A 20002-nucleotide genomic window follows, 5' to 3' on the forward strand; every position below is an offset into this window, starting at 1 on the left:
CCATGGGGATGATGGGAAAGGGTAGGGGCGGAGGGGAGAGGAAGGGGGGAGCAAAGAAAATATATAGCTCAATAAAAACAATTAAAAAATCGTACTTACTTTAAAAAGTGATACATATTGTCTAAAATATAAAAACACATTCATACCACACACACTAGTCCTAGAGTTGGAAAGCTCTGGTGTGTGGATGTGATGTGGATATTTGTTTCCTTGTCTCTACGTCCTTAAGAAAGGGCTAGACTAGCACGTCACAGTCACTCTCTATAGCCAAGTAAGCAGTTCTGTTCACAACACTAGAAACATCCTGCTCTCCAGCACTGAAATCACCTACTGACCTCTGCTGGTCCAACAGTGGAGAAGCCACCACAGCAGCCTTCCGCTCTTTCTTGCCAGCTGAAGATGCCTTGGGGCTTGACTTTCGCTTTGGCGATTTACTGGACTTTCTCAGAGAAGGCGATGGAGACAATTTTGATCTAACCACTTCTGGGGAAACCTGTCAAATTAGTTATTAAGGCAATTCAGAAACTCACGGAACAAAAATAAATAAATAAATAAATAAGTAAGTAAGTAAGTAAAAATAGTTGTGGGGGAAAGATAAAAACCAGAGCAGTCCCATCCACCAACATAAGACCAACTCCAGAACCCATGCTTTGAACTTATGTTACCTAAGCAGTTCTAGCAAATACAGATATCAAAAAAGTACTTTAAAGTTAAAATTTTGAAAAATTTTCTCAGGAAAATCAAAAATTACTTCCAAATAAATTCTATTTCCACACATTAGAAAAGTAAACAGGACAATCTAGAAACATCAGCAGCCTGATATGTGTAGAACTCATTTTGTATCAGGCTGATGGGTACAGGCAATAGAGTGTCCGTTTGGTTCAATAGCAAAAACATTTTCCACTTAAAACATCATGTAAAGATTGAATAATTAATCTTTTATGGTGGCGCTGATACGTGGGGAGCTGAATAGTTTATCACTGTGTTAGTATGAATTAAGCTACAGCTTGGAGTTGACTTCTGTGCTCAATATCCACGGCTATGTTAGTAATACATTCACTTCAATATACATACCTCCTTTTGAATGATAATTTCTTCTCTTTTATCCATGTTTTCTTGTTCCAATTTCATTAATTCTCTCTGTATTTTCTGACGCTTCATTTCCAATGACAACTCATGCACATAATCATAATTAATATCTCCATTGTCAGAATCTTTAAAATACAAATTCCATTATTTGTTAGACACTATTATAGTTATGTGTAGAGAATTAGACTTTTCAGCAAATTTTTATAGAACTTTCAAAAGTGTATTCTTTCATTAGAATAATATTTCTATGAAGAACTTAATTCCTTCTGAAAATCTAATATTACAGTTTCTATATTTTCTGAAAGTGTGTTATGGCTATCATTAGAATAATATTTCTATGAAGAACTTAATTCCTTCTGAAAATCTAATATTACAGTTTCTATATTTTCTGAAAGTGTGTTATGGCTATCAGATGTGTGGGTTTTTGTTACAAGAGATTTTTAACAGCTAGAATTCAAGCTGGGATGTAGCAGTGATGGAGTATTTATCTGCGTATGGCCATGGCTCTGAGCCCCAGCACAGAAAAACTGGATGAAAGCAAAACAAAAGTTACAATTCAAGTACTAAGCTATGCACCGAGGGCACCAAGGCCTTCAATTCTTCATACAGGATAAGAGGACCTGTATCCCTGCTTTAGCCTCTTTACTAAGAGAAGGTTAGGCCAGGAGTTTGGAACTTTAGTTTTCTAATTCTGCCCTTTTGATTGGGAGAGTACTGATTTGTGTCTAAAAGGAAAGGTAACTAATTTAACACTAATGTGTGCTAATTTTGTTTTTTTGTTCTTTGAAACAGGGTTTCTCTGTGTAAGAGCCCTGGTTGTCCTGAAACTCACTCTGTAGACCAGGCTGGCCTTGAATTTACAGAGATCTGCCTGTCTCTGCCTCCGAAGTGCTAGGGTAAAAGGCGTGCATCTCCATGCCTGGCCCGGTCCCTGTTGCTAATTTAAGGAGTTGTAGCATTTTTGTTTCAATTGACTTAGATTATCTTTTTATATCAGGTCCAACCATCCATTCAATGGATCTAGTGTCACCTTTCATGCCCAGTCTTTTCTGATGCAAAGGATAAGGACTGTTTTTGCTTGTTTGTCTTTTGTTTCTAAAGAGTAAAGGGAAGGGGGTGTATATTAAAAGATCTTCTATTGCAATATACAGTTGTTCTCAGTAGTTAGTGTCACTCAACCCCTCACCCAAGAAACCTGGAGGAAGGGATCCATTGACTTTCAGACTAATCCCTGACCATACTTGGCTTGGTCACAGGCCAATGTGCTTCATGTACACCCTTAGCACTTTACAACAATTGCCACCCAAAGGTAAATAAATAAAATGAGAAATTAAAAAATAAAATCACTAAACATCGTTCACTTGATTACTTTAAACACAAGAAAATAGATTTCATTGCTGCACATAGTTCAAATGCATTGCGACACCACTGTTCATCCTTGCCTGCTGTGGGGCTGCTAACTCTATGTCCACTGCCTGAGTGACTGATTACACAGTAATGTACAGAGTATGACTCTAAGTCATTGGGAAAATATTATATATGGTGACAATAGTATATTTAACACAGCAGAAATATGGAACAAAATGATGCCAACACAACAAAGAAAGGTTGATGTTATTTAAATAGATTCTTATTAATTAATGGAAAAGATGATTGAGTACATGGACAAAGTAATTCACACAAAAAAAGATGTAAATGACACATAAATAAATCTTCTACATGTTTTGTAGAGCATTTTCATTACAGCATTGTTTGGTGAGGAACAGTAAGGGTATAGTGTTAGAATGGAAGTTAGTACATCTAGCCTATAAAATGATTTACTAATATGGGTACAAGTCTTTTTTGGGGGGGTACAAGTCTTAAGAATATTCCTACTCTTTAATATCAAAATTGTTTCTATTATCTAAAAATAGGTCTTAAAAACTACAAAAAGGATTAAAGACTAAATATTTGAGATTTCCTTGTTTTTCTGACACACTTTCACTTAAAGTCTTAAGCAAATCTGAGTACAAAAAGAAACAGGAAATTCCCTTTAGACCCCAACAGTCTTCCTCATAGGGTCAACACTAATGGCAGATTAGTGCTGCATACATAGAACTCTCATCACAGCAACAGAACTGCAAGGCACACTGGCTCACATCTGTCACTCCAGCACTGGGAAGGATGAAGCAGAAGAATGCGTTTGAGGCTAGGGTGAATCACAAAAAGAGATCCTGTATCAAAACAAGAAAAGAACAACTGCCCGCCCCATCCACAAAACTACAAATACTGTCACATACACAAGGTCCCTCCATGTCACACACACACAGCTCAATTATCTTTACTTTAGTATCTGCAAAGAATTTGATAAGCTAATATACCATGGCTTATGCAGCCAGTCTCCTCCTGAGGGATGCCAATGTCTTGCCGCTATACACAGGGCTGCTATAGTAACTGCCTTGATTTAGGAGTGCAAGGATTTTCTATGAAGTTTCTCAAACTAGGTTTGCTAGAATCAACATACAGTTTCTGTTTTTACTACGGCAAAATTGAACTCACACACAACTTTGCCAATGGAAATTACCACTTAAAAACAGTCTTTTTATTTCTGGGAAACTGATGGGTAGACAATTCTGTCTTTGTTTTTATGAGTCTTTCCCTGCAGCAAAGCTGAATACTCATTAGCCATTTCTAGTTCTTAGGCATTATCCATTTAAAATTTCATGAGTTTTTAAAATGGGACTATCTTCTTTAATATCTGTGACAGTACATTATATGTAATATGAAGCATTATCTTCATTAATGCTTACATATGTCAAGTATTTTCTTCTGGTATAACATCTACTTTTAATTTCTTTATTTAGTTATAAAACCATTTTTAATTTTTACACATTCAAGTCTTCTGTGGTTTTGAGATTTTATAGTTTATTTTAGGATAATGAATCTGCTTCCAAGATTACCAAAGTACTTTCATTTCATGTATTTTTCTTCTCCTGCAATGATATGTTTTTTTTTTGTTTTTTTTTTTTGTTTTTAGGTTGTTCTACATGATGAACAAATAAGGGAAGAATTAGGAAGCAAGAAGGAAAAAACACAACCATCATACCATCAAAGGAGAGGGAACATGGCAGCAGGCAGGCATGGCGCTGTAGCTGTAGCTGAGAGCTTACATCCTTATCCACAAGTTGAAGGCAGAGAAAGCTAATTGAGAATGGCTTTGGCTTTTGAAATCTCAAGGCCCAACCCCAGTGACACACCTCCTCCAAAAAGGCCACACCTCCTAATTCTTTCCAAATAGTTCCACTAGCTGGGGACCAAGCATTTAAATATATGAGCCTATGGGTCATTCTCATTCAACAGCCCCCTCCATACTCCCCCACACCCATGTACACATAAGAAAACCAAAGGTATAGAAGGGAGCATAGAATAAATATACTAAGTTGATGAGAAAGGAAGAAATTGGCTTTCAAATGTGATGGAATATATTGACTTTATATAGAAATAGAAAGATATCTTACACAGAATGAAAGAGCATCAAATCCTTCAATATATTACATAATTCATTAACCACAATGGGGCATTATACCTTTCCTGTTATTTTATAGAAGAGATATTATAAAATTTCAATGAATTAATCATAAGCAAAATTTCTATATGTTTGTAGAAATAACTTTTTCATAGACAGCACTGGTGATTTCCTCAATAAGCACCGATTTTCCAGTCATGGAAAGTGACTAGAGTACTTTCCCATCTTAGTCTAGTGGCATCCTCAGACAGCATCTGAAATAATAGTCACAAGTGCTTTAAGTCTTGTAAGTTCTTGGTCCCTGTCACAGGACACTGTAACTCAAAAGCAGTATGTGACCAAACGGGCAGGGGCTGTGCTCTGATGCAAGCTTACCTGCAGTTACAGGCAACAGTCTACACACTGTAGTGTCTAGCACTGGTCTGTCTTCAGCTTACACTAAATAGGTATTGGTTCTTAAAGCCAACACTCTCAGGTGAAGATATAAGTCGTATTACAATGTATTCAACAAATGTTGATTCCTTGGTTAAGAGTGCTCACTCACCAGAACATCAAAGATGTGGAGAAGACAGACTATTATGGTGCTTACTTGGCAAGACAATGAGTCAAAGGTGGTTTTTCTAATTTTCATAAATATCAGTATCAGAAATTATTATGTAACTTCACTTTCTTCTGAAAACTAAAGCCAACAATTTCTTGAAATTAATTTTAATAGTCTCATTTATTTTATGTAAAAAATTTAGATTAAATTTTTAAAACTTAGTATTGTGGAATTTTAAGGCTTACAAATAGAAGAAAATCCCAAAGGACAAAATAAAGTTCTGAGTGGGGGAGAAAGAAAGAGCAAGTTGAAACAGATAGTGCAAATCTCCTTTGTCCTACCTGAACTGTTACTATCTATCTGTTTCTGCCCGACAATGCAGTTCTCATCAATAGGATAATTCTGAAGCAATGTGAGGATCACAGTTGAAAGGTCTCTCAAAACCCACAACAGGCCAGTGAACAATCAAGATTCTGTACGCCAAGAGAAGACTTTCGAACTCACCATCTCTGTTAGTCTCCCATTCTACATGTTCTTCTTCGCTTTCTGGAGTTCTCTCCTTAACAATTTTTATGTCTTCCTTGTCTCTATGTCTCCCTCTTGAAGATTCTTTCTACAAAGGATACATACACAAACTCAGGTTACCAGATGGTTAAGACTCTATGAGGCCATTGTTGAGCACACAGCACTTCCATCTCAGCCTTGCTTCTGGGGGAGGAGGATTTGTAAGTCATTTATTTACCTGCAAATTATAGTGCAGCCATATGAAGAAAATTTATTTTACTAAAGAACAGCAATATGATAAAAGTAAGAAGTAGCTCAGACATTTTTAAAAGTGCAAAGAAACCCTAATACTCTGATGTTCTACTCCATATTAAGCTTCTATGTGAAAATCCACTCAGTAAAAAAGTTTCAAACAGATAAAGTACAATGGAAAGATTAGCTAAGTGACCACATATAAAATCCAACTTTAAAAAGGCTGACCTATTGAGCAGACTCTTAAAATAACCATATAAAATGTATGCCCTAAATAACAGCTACTTGCCTATAACCAAAGGATGCATTCAAATTCATTTTAGTAATTTTATAAAACCTTTTTAAAATATTTTTAAAAACCTGTTTTAGTTAAAGCAAATGATATTTAACACAATTGTTGCACTAAACCTTAATACTATAACTAAAATACTAGAAAATATTAGGGTTTAGATATCCCAAGCTTAGTGGCTTACACTCCAAATTGGAAAACAGTAGTAATTCAATTTATAAAGTAATTCAGTAATTAGACTGAATACCCTGTTCTTTAAGATCCCAAACCAGATTTTATTAAGTAGCAAGAAATAATTGAAGCCCCTCACAGGGCATTTACCACTTTTATGGAATAATCTAAACACTAACTATGATTGTCAGATTAAGTGCTTAAATTTCTGAATACTTCCAGTCATAAAACTTGGTTGCCTGAAAAACAAATTAATTTTTCTTTAAAGTGTTCTTTCTTTAAAGACTCCCTCTAAACTTTAACATTTAGGTACAATTTATAAACATTAATTGCAAAATCGCTTGCTAGGTATCACAGGCTGACAAAAGCCTGTATAAGAATAAAGTCTGCCAAGAAAAACTTACAAAAGACCAAGAAATAAAGAAATGGTGTTTGCAAGACAGTGAAAAGAGGAGGATGACTGGCTGCACCAGAAAGCGCAGGCTGTGCAGCACCAGGGAAGAACTGCCCCATGTCTAAGACAGCTTCGGGATGGCAATCCCACATACAACAACCGGCTTTCTAAGGGACCATACAAAACCCAGCTCTCATGTAGATAACAAGGGTTACAGAGCAGCAGTGCTGGGCAAACCACACAAGGCAATCTGTAAACCTGTATGTAGCATGCTATTTGGATCACATTATGAACTAGAAACACAGTAATGACTCCATTTTACCAGCTATACAATAGTTCATATTTATAGCTTTAGGACTGTCTAATCTTAAATTGCCCATGTTTTTCAGTGCGACTCAACTCTGTCCAGAGATCACATAGAACTCTTATTATATGATATACAGTCTTACTCAGGCTTCAACATGTAGTAGAATTTCAAATTAGAAGATTATATCTTTTTCTAATATACAGTAACCATCCCACTTAAAACCATAACACAGGAAATTATCTTGATAACACATGAGGCTTTAGCTCACATACCAGTGTGCTGGTGTTGGCTAACTTTATGTCAACTTGACACAAGCTATAATTCTCTGGGAGGAGGGAGCCTCAATTAGAGAATGACTCCTTAAGATTCAGTTCTAGGTAGGCCTATAGGGCATTTTCTTAACTACTGATTGATGGGGGAGGGCCCAGCCTATTGTGGCTGGGGCCACCCCTGGGCTGGCTGTCCTGTGTTCTATAAGGAAGCAGGCTTAGCAAGCAGTGAGAAGGAAGCCACCAAGCAGAACTTCTTCATGGCCTCTGCATCAGCCCCTGCCTTCACATACACGCCAGGCAGGAGTTCCTGCCTTGGCTTCCCTTAATGAACCGTGACTTGGGGTATGGAAGCCAAATAAGCCCTGTCCCCCCGCCCCCCCAAACTGCTCTTGGTCTGACGCTGCATCACAGCAGGACTAACCGGACAACAGGAACCCATTCCTCCATTCTCTCTACTCAGTAGCTTCTAACTCGCTAGGCATATCATTCCTTTATCACATATGTAGCATGGTCTTCTTTCAGCTTCCTGAATTTCCTCAGGAGAGTAGCTTGATAGCTTCTTTGAATCTTGAACATACTAGTTTGAAGCATAACCTTCTTATACTTTATTATATATTCTAAAGTTAGTATTCATATTGGAATACTATTAAGCGACCACAATATTTTAGGCCAAATACTTCAGAATAGATTATTCAGAATAATAATATTATATTATTATTATATTATATATTATAATATATTGTATTAATATTCTTAATAATTCTATATTATTAAATATAATATTTAAAAATGTAAAAGCTATTGCCATTGTTATTGGTTACCCTGATCAGAACCTGATAAGTTTCTTTTGCTAAAGACATCACACACCCACAGAACATGAAGAAATCTAGCTGGTACTAAACTGAAAGTTTTCTCCCTAATGGCTAGCTTTCACAGTGCTGGCAAATACTGTGTGCATTACTAGAGGAGAAAAGTCATCGTCAGTCTTACCCAGCTGTGAACCCAGGGAGCCACAGTAATGGCCTGTCTAGCAAGATAGATCTACTTGTGCAATACTGACAAAAATGCTATGGGAGTAAGCAAGCACTTTTCTGATTGGACTTAATGCCCACTCCACAAGATGGAACCTACGCCTGGCACCAATGAGGCCAAGAACCTGGAGCTAGATAGGCCCTAGGGGAGGATCTACTATTATTCTGCTTAAATGGATACAGCAGAAAAAGGACTTCTAATGACTTATTGCTATACTCACAGATATGTACCTTTCTAAACCCCCACAGAGAAGCTTCTTCTTGCAGTATATGCCAATTGACAGAGACCCAGAATTGGTTTAAGTGCAGAAAACAAGAGACTCCAAAGTGCTCTGCCCTAAATGGGGCATTTCCATATCACACCTCTTCCCTCAAGGGTCAGGAACTTTCTCAGCAGCAGGAGTAAAAGACTGTAAGAGGTGGCGGATGGCTTCAATGAGACAGTGTGTTCTGGACACAACAGGACAGTGCACATATGAACTCACATGCACAAGACTTGCACAAACTCAAGCCAGACAAAATCTCAGAGTGGAGTAGAAGGTGAGCATGAAGCCTACTCGTAGCTAAGAAAATTATTTGGTTGCTGCTGGGAGAGAGCAAGCCCATTTTCTTTACTGGCATAACCCTGATGAATCAGTAACACTCCAGGGCAAGCCCCACACCCAACACAAGCCCCACGGATTTAAACAGAAGCAGGGGTAGGGTGGGGTGTTGAGAACAAGAAAACACAAAGTTTGGTGGGTCTGGGAGGAGTTGAAGGATGGGAGAAGCGGGGGTGGGGTGGGGTGTTGAGAACAAGAACACACACAGTTTGGTGGGTCTGGGAGAAGTTGAAGGATGGGGATAAACATGATCAACACACATTATATGAAATTCTCATAACATCATTAAATAACATTATTCTCAAATAATATTTCAAAGCATAATAAGTAGCAATGCAGTCTATGATCAAACACATTAATATTTTTATAGTAAAATTTATTAACTGAGTTAAGATTTACAACTGGGTTATTTCAATAAAGACCAAGTTGTGATAACTAGTAAGTCTGTGCCTAACTTGGGAAAGTGTTTTAGGTTTCTTCCATTTCAGAGATCCAATGCTTGTGGAGTTTTAAATTACTTTCAGGTATATTCACTTTTCTTAAATGTTTACTTGTGGAGCAGAGTAGGCTCATTACAGGTCTTATCTTACATAGTAAGGAGGCATTACAAGAATCTGAAATAAAAAGTATTGAGACTAACCATTGAAAAAAATATTATAAGTGTGTTGGTAGCCAAATAAAATGTTATAGTTTTGAAAGAAATATATAAACCAATTCCAACCTTACAGAAAAAAATGTCTAATAACACTACATAAGTTGTTAGAAAATTTAACAGGGAAAAATAATTAGCTTCCACGGTTTCCAGTGACAGCTCCCTACTGTATATTCCTCTGCTCCCATTACTAGAGGGCTCTAATTATTCTCTCTTAATCTTTATCTCTCCAGATTCTATTGATTAGAACTAATTCTCATCTTTGAAATTATGCAAAACAGATCTAGTACTTCTTCTACAAGCTGACTCTTTGAATGTTTGGACATCACTACTAAATCCCTCCAATACCTTTCCTATCGGACCAAGAGCCAAAGGCATCTCACGCTTATCACAGATTTTTATTTCATTATTCTTACACTTTCATTAATCTACCAATCTTCTCTATAATAATATGCTGTTCTAGTTAGCTTTCTGCTATGACAAAACACTGACCAAAATCAAATTGAAGAAGGAAAGGGATTATTCCATAGAGGGAAGCCAAGGCAAAAGCCCAAGACAGGAATTAAAGCAGAGAGCATGGAGGCTTACTTCCCCTGGCTTGCTCAGCTACCTTCCCTTTTTTTTTGGTTTTTCGAGACAGGGTTTCTCTGGGTAGCTTTGGAGCCTGTCCTGGAACTCACTCTGTAGACCAGGCTGGCCTTAGGCTCACAGTGATCCACCTGCTTCTGCCTCTCAGAGTGCTGGAATTAAAGGTGTGCCCACCACTGCCGGGTATTTTTTTTTTTTAAATCTCTCTCTTTTAAACTTTTTAAAAGAGCATTTGTTTTTTTTTTTCAATGTACACTGGTGTTTTACCTGCATATATTCTGTGTGAGGGTGCTGGATCTCCTAGAACCCAGAACTGGAATTATGGACAGTTGTGAGCTGCCATGTGGGTGCTGGGAATCAAATCCAGGTTTCTGTAAAAGCAACCAATGCCCTTAACCACTAAGCCATCTCTCCAGCCCAGCTATCTTTTTTTATACAGCCCAGCCCACCTGCCTAGAGACAGGTATACCCACAAGCCAATTTGAAAAAAACAATTCCTCAACTGAGGCTACTTCCCTCTTTTCGGTTGTGTCAAATTAACAATTGATGCTAATTATGACACGTGACACTATTTCAATAGAACTGACCTCAGATTGAATACAGGTACCATCAAAACCCCAGCAGATTGCTATTAGTCAGACAAATTGATGCTAAAGTTTGCACTGATACATTGATACTAAAGTTTAAGTTGATGCTATAAGAAATAAAGGTATGAAAAGAGAAGATCAAATCTGGAGAGCTGAAGCAGCAGATCTCAACATTTACCATAAAGGAAGCTACAGTCATCAAAATATTATGGTACCAGACAAACTAACAGCAGACTACATAAATAGAGACCACCACAGAACACTGAGAAAGACCCTCACAGACAGATCAAGTGATGTGTGCCAGGAAGCAAAGAATACTCAATGAAAAAAAGGTGTCTTGCACTGGGCAGTGCAGAACAGCTAGGTGTCCAGTGATGCTGGACACAGACTGTACCGTTCTCACAAAACTTAAATGGATCACAGACATAAATAAAAAGGGCAAATCTGCAGGAAAATATCTAAATAATCTCAAGTGATTTTAATGATCATGTATGTATACAGTCCATCAAAGAAATAATTCATTAAGTGGCCTTCATTAAAATAGAAAAATTTCACACTAGGAAATTTACTGTCAAAAGAATGACAAAAGAATTAAAAATGAGGAAAGAGTTTGAAAAGGACATCTGCAAACATACAAAGTACATTACCTAAACACAAAGAACACTTAGAACTCAACAACATAAAAACCTGATCAAAAGAAAAGTGTTTCAGCAAAATGAAGACATCCAGTACATGCAAAGATGTTCAACATGGCAAGTCACTTGTTCATGGCAAATGAAAACTGCAGTGAATAAAAAAAGTTCATGTTAGGGGCTGGAGAGATGCCTCAGAGGTTAAGAGCATTGTCTGCTCTTCCAAAGGTCCTGAGTTCAATTCCCAGCAACTACATGGTGGCTCACAACCATCTGTAATGGGGTCTGGTGCCCTCTTCTGGCCTGCAGGCATACAGATAGAATATTGTACACATGATAAATAAATAAATAAATAATTTTTTTTTTTTAAGAAAGTTCATGTTAGGCACATACTTCTGAGAAGACAAAATTCCATATAATGATACCACTAGACACCAGTAAGCTGCTGGCAGCAGGATTTGTTCACTATCAGTGGGTATGCATGATAAAAATCTGGGAACTGTTTGGTAGAGGCAGGCGAGGTGTCTATTTTCTCCCCACCAATCCCTGCTTTTTGTTCTTTCTCTCTGTGTGTTTTATTGAGGACTGAATCTGTAGTAACAGGCAGGCTAGGCTAGGCAAGTGCTATGCCAGAGATACCCACCCCCAGGTTTTTCTTTTGTTTTCTTAAACAGGGTCTCACTAAATTACCTAGGCAGGTACTTGCCTGAACTTGCCATCTTCCTGCCTTAGCATCCCCAAGAAGTTGGTGTTAAAAGCCTGTATTGTCAGGCTGGGCTAAACCAGTTTCTTCTGCTACTATCACCTTCCTCTCTCTCTTCCTTTAATTCTCTTTCTACACAATCTGGCATCAACACTCCCTAGTATTTAACCAAAGCCTTGTGTCCACACACACACACACACACAAAAGTCAGTCTGCAGAGGACTATTTATATTTGCTAAAACTGGGAGACAATCAATACACCTCCATCAGGAAAATGGTTAAATATACTACAGACATCAATGATGACAGTTCACAGAAACACAGTTGCCACTCTGGTAGGATACTGACAGTAAAGGCCACCCATCTGAAAGGAGACAAAGCACACAGGTAGTCTCTGTACTTCCCATCCAGTTTTGCTGTGAACCTAAACTGCTCTAAAAAACATTAAGTTTTGAAATGAAAATTATTATACTTGATATCATAAACAAAATGCCACTGAGGGCTGGCATCCCTAATTCTAAACTTCAAAATCTGAACTGCCCCAGCTCTGAACTGGGAGCACTAGCACAGGTCACGTGGGAACCTAACAGCTGTCCTCACGTAAAGCCTCCATTAAAAACACAGGTATACAAAACCCAGCAAAATCACCTTCAAGCTTCATGTACACATTACATGAAATACAAATAAATTTCATATTGAGATAGGGTTGCCTCTCCCACGATAGCTCATTATATACATGCAAATATCCTAAAATCTGTGGGGGGGGGAGTGAAGAGATCTAAAATTTGAAACACTTCTGGTTTCCAGCATTTCAGATAAAACATATTTAAAGTTTTGTTCCAAACATTTAAGATACAGAAGGATGACTAAACTTCACAAGAGAAATATAGACTAAAACTAAACCAACACACATCAGTCCCCTATCTTGCTGGAGAAGCCATTATGACAATACACCAAAGGAGAAAAAGAAAACAAATAGGCCCTGCATGCACACAGCAACATGAGTCTGCCCAGTCTTGTCGACCCTGACCCTCTGCCACAGCATTTATTTCTTCAGATATTTCTTGCTCTAACACATGCTAAAAAATATAATAAGTACACAGTCATTCACCACAGCTGGACAGCAGGAGCAACACAAAAATATCCTAAATCCCCATGCACAGAAGACACAGTCTAGTAAAACAATGAAACACCATGTAACTAGGAAAAAGCCTAAGAAATCTCTCAATATATTGCTATGGAATGATCACCTGTAAGAGAAACGTTTAAAAAGTCATGTGAAATAGGTCATTTTTTATGTATGAAAAACATTACACACAAATTTATGTGCATATATCTATCAACAAATGCATTTAATGTATGTAAATATACAAGTGCACATATATACAGATAAAAGCAGAACCAAAAAATGTGGTCTATGAAGAACAAGGCAGAGCAATCAAAATGTGAAAGTCAAACTTTTTAAATGTAAAGTGTTTTGAAATCACATTTTGTATATTTACAAAATTAAAAATAAATTCCAACACTTAAATTAGAATGACAAAGATTAATTCATGCATGTATTAATTTGGTGGTTTAAATACAGTAACTAGCTAAATCCCTATCGACTAGATTTAACAGATATACCCCAAACAAGATATATCCCAAAATAAGGTGTATCCTAAGAACTACAAAGAAATTTAACTTCTCAATAACTCCATGCATTAGTTACTCTCCCTTTCTATGTCAAAGACTAGAAAAAAAAACTGAACACTGAAGAAGTTTATTCTGGCTTACAATTCGAGGGTACAGCTCACCATGGCAAGGAAGGAATAGAGACCCGACCAAAGACCAGAAGCAGCGACCAGACAGGAAACAGGGATGGGCTAGAATCCACTAGGTCCATCCTCAGTGACCCACTTCCTCCCGTGAAGCTCTACTGCCCAGCTTCCTATCCGGGGCGTGTCCAACTTGCTGGATACAGGTACAATGCAAAATCATAGCGAACACATCCGAGAGCAGAGACGCATGCTCATAATTGCAGTCTGCATAAGAGGCAGGTGGAGCAAGAGCTCAAGACAGCCTGGCCTAGCCGGGTGGTGGTGGCACACGACTTTAGTACCAGCACTCGGGAGGCAGAGGCAGGCGGATGGATCTCCGTGAGTTCAAGGCCAACCTGGTCTACAAGAGCTAGTTCCAGAACAGGCTTCAAAGCTACAGAGAAACTTTGTCTCGAAAAAACAAAAAACAAAACAAAAAGACAGCCTGGCATACACAAGAACAGGCCTCGGGCGCGTTCGTCCCCTGTGCTGCCCCCTCCCCCATCATAAACGTAATTAAAACATTGTAAAAGGATTTTTGTTTGTTGTTGTTTGTTTCTGTAATTCAATTGCCTGGTTCTGGAATGAACTTGATAAATGTTAAAATGAGCTAAAATGTCAAATGGGCAAACACTGTACAATCCAAAGATGCCCCAACTGAGGACCAAGTTTTCAGACATATGAGCCTGTACAAGACATTTTACATGCAAACTCTATATTGTCTAAATATAATATAAAATGTGTGATAATGTAAAGAGGGACTAGAATTTTTTGCACAAGAAATCAATACAATTGTAAAAGCCCTAAAATCCTAAATCTGAATGATTAGAACTTGTCTAAGAGAAAATACAACCATGCTTCCTGATCACATTTAGTGAAATGCCTTATAAACCAGGAGTGATCTAACAGTGGTAAGCCTCCAAGCACATGTATGCAAAGTGCTGGACACATTACTTTAGACTACTGAGGAGGGAGGTGCCAAAACATTGCAAGATAACTGACAAAGGGGTGCGCGTGTGTGTGTGTGTGTGTGTGAGAGAGAGGGGGGGGAGGTAGAAACAAACAGCCCTTCAACAAAATTAAAAGATGTATAACATCATTAACCCTCAACAAATATAAGCACTACATGCCTGCCCGCAGAGCTAAAATGAAAAAAAAAAAATCAACAATGCCATTTGGTGGCAAGAACAGAAACATAAACTTGCCTACTTCTTGGGAGACGGAAAATAGAACAACCACTCTGAAAAGCTGTTCAGCAGGTTCTATGAAGCTACACTGTGCAGATGGCCCAGCAACTCTACAACTAGGTCGAAGAAAGCATGCCTATGTGAAGACTTAGACCCTCATTCTTAAATTGTATTTAAATAACTGAAGCCTAGAAACCCCAATGCCCATCAACTGTTACATGAACAAACTCTGCTGATTCACAGACTACTAAGCAAGAAGAGGAACAAAGTATGGACACAACAATGTGGTTGAATTTTGAAAGTATTAATTAATAACACTGAAAGAATTGAGACAAGGAGATATATACTACAGGATTCCAATCAAATGACAGATTTGAACACTTCAAGACTGAGTTTAGGATGGGTAATGGAGACATTTTGAGCTGACAGAAGTATTTTGCATCTTGATTGCAGTGTAACATCCTGTTAAGAATAAAATATACATGTGTCAAAAATCAGACTATATATTTAGAATGGGTACAATATGTTTGCAAGTTGTATCTCAACAAAGTTAGTTTTTAAAAACGACTTCTGTGTCCAATATAAAGACTCACAAGCTAAGGTGTAGAACACGTGACCTGAACTTAGAAGTTGAAGACATCAGCAAGGACACATATTTCTGTAGGCTGCTGGCTGAGACATCTTAACAGGAAGCAAGCCATATGCACACTTACTCTTCCTTGCTTCCTTGATATGCAGGGTGTGTGTGTGTGTGTGTGTGTGTGTGAGAGAGAGAGAGAGAGAGAGAGAGAGAGAGAGAGAGAGAGAGAGAGAGAGAGTGAGTTATTAACCCCTGGTATTCAGCCTTCAGGTGAGAGGGAGCCCAAGTTATCCACATCAATAGGTCCACATGAAGAAGAACTGAGGCTTCCAAATGACTACTATCAACACTGAGACATGTGACTAGACAAGCCTTCAAACGATTCCAATCTACACTGTTACACTGTTTCAGTCCTTTGCTGAAGTTCGTATGTCAAGAAGACAAGTATCCGTTCTTGACCTTTCCGAATCTGGACAGGATTCACTAGTACAGCAAATGTTCAGCACTGTGCAACAATGTGGGGTTTTTATGTATGATGAAAATAATGTCATAACTATCCCTGTACTGTTTGCTATGAAATTTCTTCCAAGTAAAAATGTTTACACTCTTGCTCTTAGCCTCCTCTTCTATACTGTATCATTTTCAGTAAACATTTGATCAACTTACCCCCACAGCAATCAGCTTCCTACTGTTAGCTTAGTTCCTTTCTACTCTTTCTGTTTTGCAAGTACATTGTTTCACTCTTTCTAAAGACTTCCTGCTTGTACTTCCCCACTTAGTCTTTACCATAACTTGTGGCAAATGGAAACAGGCACCATAATAACACAGATTTAAAATAAGATCACAAGGCTTACTCTGGATACGGTTAGTAACTGTTAACCTTCTACCTTAAAATTTTCCACTGCAAGAGTCCCCCTCACTGCAGCAGCTATGGAGCCATCCCCTTCTTGAGCCAGGGTCATTCCAACCCCAGCTACTCAGAAATACAAAGATGAAGTACACGCCTGGGGGGGGGGAGACAGTTAAGGAGGGACTGTAATACAAAACTAGTAGAGAAGAGTGCCTTCTCCAAGAAAGCCCTCCAGGACACATGCACTCCGTACTAGAAACATGATAGGACAGAAGGCGGCAGCTAGGAGCAGGACAAGATCTAGTGTAGTGCGTGTGATGTCAAAGTAATACACCCAGAATAGACTAGATGTTGGCCAATCATCTTGAGCTCTACCTACACAGTTAAATCTGAAAAAGTAATTTTAATAATAACCAAAGTAAATTAACGCATGGAAAATAACAAGTCTAAAACAGATTCTCTATCTCAAGATATTAACCATCAGGTTGAGAGCAGAAAATTAAAGCAACTGACAATTTTGGAGAATGGAAAGGAACTGGAACTAGAAATGGCCATACAAATGACAGATTAAAGTAGCTGAATTAATTAACATTTAAATTTAACACTGAAGCTGGGCATGGTGGCATTTGGGGAATTGAGGCTAAAGCAGGAGTAAGTTTGAGGCCACTCTGATTTACAGTATCAGAGCCTGTCTCAAAACAAAAGCAACCAAGAAGCCCCACAAAATAAAAACCAAAACAAGACTCAAATGACAACTCTTGTATTTATTTTACCACAATAGAAAAACAAAACAAAACAAAAAAAACAAAGAAAAACCAGTCAATGTGTGAAAGTACTAGATGTTGGCCAACCATCTTGAAATGAACACTGCTCTTGTCCATCTGTCCTGAGGACAGAGTCTACATAAACAAAGGGAACACCCAGAGAGGGTGTCTAAACTCTAACACTTTTCTATTATGATAAATTATTTAACCTACTCTAAACTAAAATGTGGCTGCACAACTTCTCTTTAGGGACAGCTCCCAGGACGCACTTATGTCTTTATCATTAACAAACCCTTGACTATTCTCACTGACTATTCGGAGCCAATTCTGCTCTCAATGATAACTTATTTGTTATGTTCAAATTCTGTAAAATAACAAACCTCTATTAGAGAAGAGAATACAATTTAATTAGTGTATTTGAAAGGTTCTGTAGATTTAACTGCATTGCATCCAGTCCAGATAAAGAAGACTGCCCTCTCTAACAGAAACATGCAGAGCACCAGCAATCTTACAGTTCTTCACTGCCACATCAGAAAGAAGAATAAAACAGGTAAAATTAAAATGTTAATATATTTCATTTAACTCAATACATTCAATTCTATCATTTCAATATGTAATCCAGTAGAAACTGAGATTTATTTACTTTTCATACCAAGTATCTGAAACTCAGTACATGTTTTTTATACTCAGCACATTTCAATTGAGACAAGTCCACCAAGGTTTCCCACTGAGGCTGTGCATGAGAACCACTTCTATTTACGTGAACTGACCAGTACCTACTCAGCCTTCACTTTACGTTCTGATGCTAGAGCATGACACAGCACACAGACCACAGCTCCTCAAGCACACTGGCAGTCCTCTAAAACTCTCCACAGCTAACTGTATCATCCCATCCCCCCCCCCCCCCCCGCTTTGCCTTCTCACCCACAAACCTATCCTTCCCTGTGCCGTGTTCTCTGGTTCTGCAGGGAGTTGTTTACTTTGTCCACTGTGGACTCTGCTTGCATCTCTGACATCCTATCACATACTATGGAATTACAATTCGTTTATGAAGTTGCCTCCCCACAAAATCAAGGGTAATCCAGCATCCTTAGAATTTAGACATCCTAGAGTAAATATCAGTGACAAAGAAGGACTTATCTGCTAATCCCTAAAAACTCCTATGCTCATCTCAGCTCTGCCTGTGTTTTCCGTACAATGCAGTCCTTCCTTAGAAATCAACCTGATCTCCGACAAGGAAGCCACTGTATGAAGAGCAGTATCACACGCTACTGAACACATTGGAGGTAAAAGCAAGAATCAAGCTTCACTTGTTTTTCTCTAAGGTCTGCTCATTTCATGTAAGTGCCTGGTGCTCTCACTGGCCAGAGGAGGGCGTCCAACCTCTTGAGACGGGAGTTATAAATAGTGAGCATCACGTGGGAGCTGGGGATTACACTCAGGTCCTCGAGGAGAGTAGCCAGTGATCTTAATTGCTGAGCCACCTTGCCAGCCCCAGACTTTAAGTTTCTTAATAGCCAACTTTGCTATCTACTAATGTGATCTAAACATATAAGCCTTTAGAACATATGCATATATATGTTTAGATGTGTTAACAACCTAAATTAATGCTCACATCCAAAAAAACCCATTTTCACCATTATATTATTAAAAGTCAGCATAAATGGCCAATCCTACCCCTTCATCATAACATAACAACAAAGTCAGCTCATAATTTATAGACGAGGAAACAGTAGAGTTTAGTTATCAATACCTAGAGGTACTGTATTCACATTGTAAATCCTTGTACCTGTTTCTTACACCAATCAGAGTTTATCTTCAATGCATGTCATATGAACTCTTAAGAGCTGACTTCAGTTTTCAGGAATTAGATGTACATGTGCACACACATACACATATGCATGTACATGCGTATATGCACACACACATTAATGACAGCTGTGTCTGATGCTGACAGCCTATGTAGTACCAGCTACAGGAGAGGCTGAGGCAAGATTATCACCTGAGCCCAGAAACCTGGTGTTATGCACAGTTCAGGTGATATGATAAGATACTGACCCAATTTTGAAAAAAAAAAAAAAGTAACAACAATGCACTGAATGGTAGAAAATTTGTTTTAGGCATCTTAAAAATGAAAGCAAATATAGGAATTATATGCTCATTCTGATGTTTTCTTAAAATTTAACTTATTTCAGAATAAAAAAAAGGAATGGAAAAAAATTTTAGAAGTCATCTTATTTTTTGCTGTTTTTAACTTTAAAAAAAAATTACCCAGATTTGCATTAAACACTGGTAAAGCAAAATAATTCATCCTAGACATTTGATGATATTTAAATATACAATTATTTCACATTATTAGAAAAAAATGAAAACCTGAAATCTCCAAAAAATATATTTTACCTGTACTCAAAATATAAAGAACTCTTACAATTCAATAAAGATAGCTCAATTTCAAAAACTAGGCAAAGTATCTGCAGATATGCATCAACAGTCAGTGAGCATGTACCCAATGCTTGGCATCCTTAGCTATTAGGAAGTCACAAAGTAAAACCAAATTAGATTCGGAGCTGGAAAAACATATGGGGAAACGGGAACTTTCATATCCTACTGTCTAGAAGTAAAAACGATGTGACCTCTAAATGACAGTAGAGCAGAGCAGTTCTCAATGTGTGGGTTGATCAGATATTGATATCACAACTCATA

At 37.9% G+C, this 20002-nt stretch overlaps 1 protein-coding gene across 3 annotated transcripts in view; it reads right to left on the reverse strand.

The window, feature by feature from the left end:
* Positions 1–20002, reverse strand: part of Zc3h13 (zinc finger CCCH-type containing 13) — a 63986-nt gene that overhangs the window by 32666 nt on the left and 11318 nt on the right. For all 3 annotated transcript variants that reach the window (XM_057786038.1, XM_057786039.1, XM_057786037.1), the window contains exons 5-7: positions 5640–5748; positions 1075–1214; positions 336–493 (exon numbers count right to left, since the gene is read on the reverse strand). In XM_057786038.1, coding sequence (XP_057642021.1) covers positions 336–493; positions 1075–1214; positions 5640–5748 — 407 coding nt within the window. The remainder of the gene's footprint in view (positions 1–335; positions 494–1074; positions 1215–5639; positions 5749–20002) is intronic.

Source organism: Chionomys nivalis, chromosome 12 (genome assembly GCF_950005125.1).
Source record: "Chionomys nivalis chromosome 12, mChiNiv1.1, whole genome shotgun sequence".
Taxonomy (NCBI): domain Eukaryota; kingdom Metazoa; phylum Chordata; class Mammalia; order Rodentia; family Cricetidae; genus Chionomys; species Chionomys nivalis.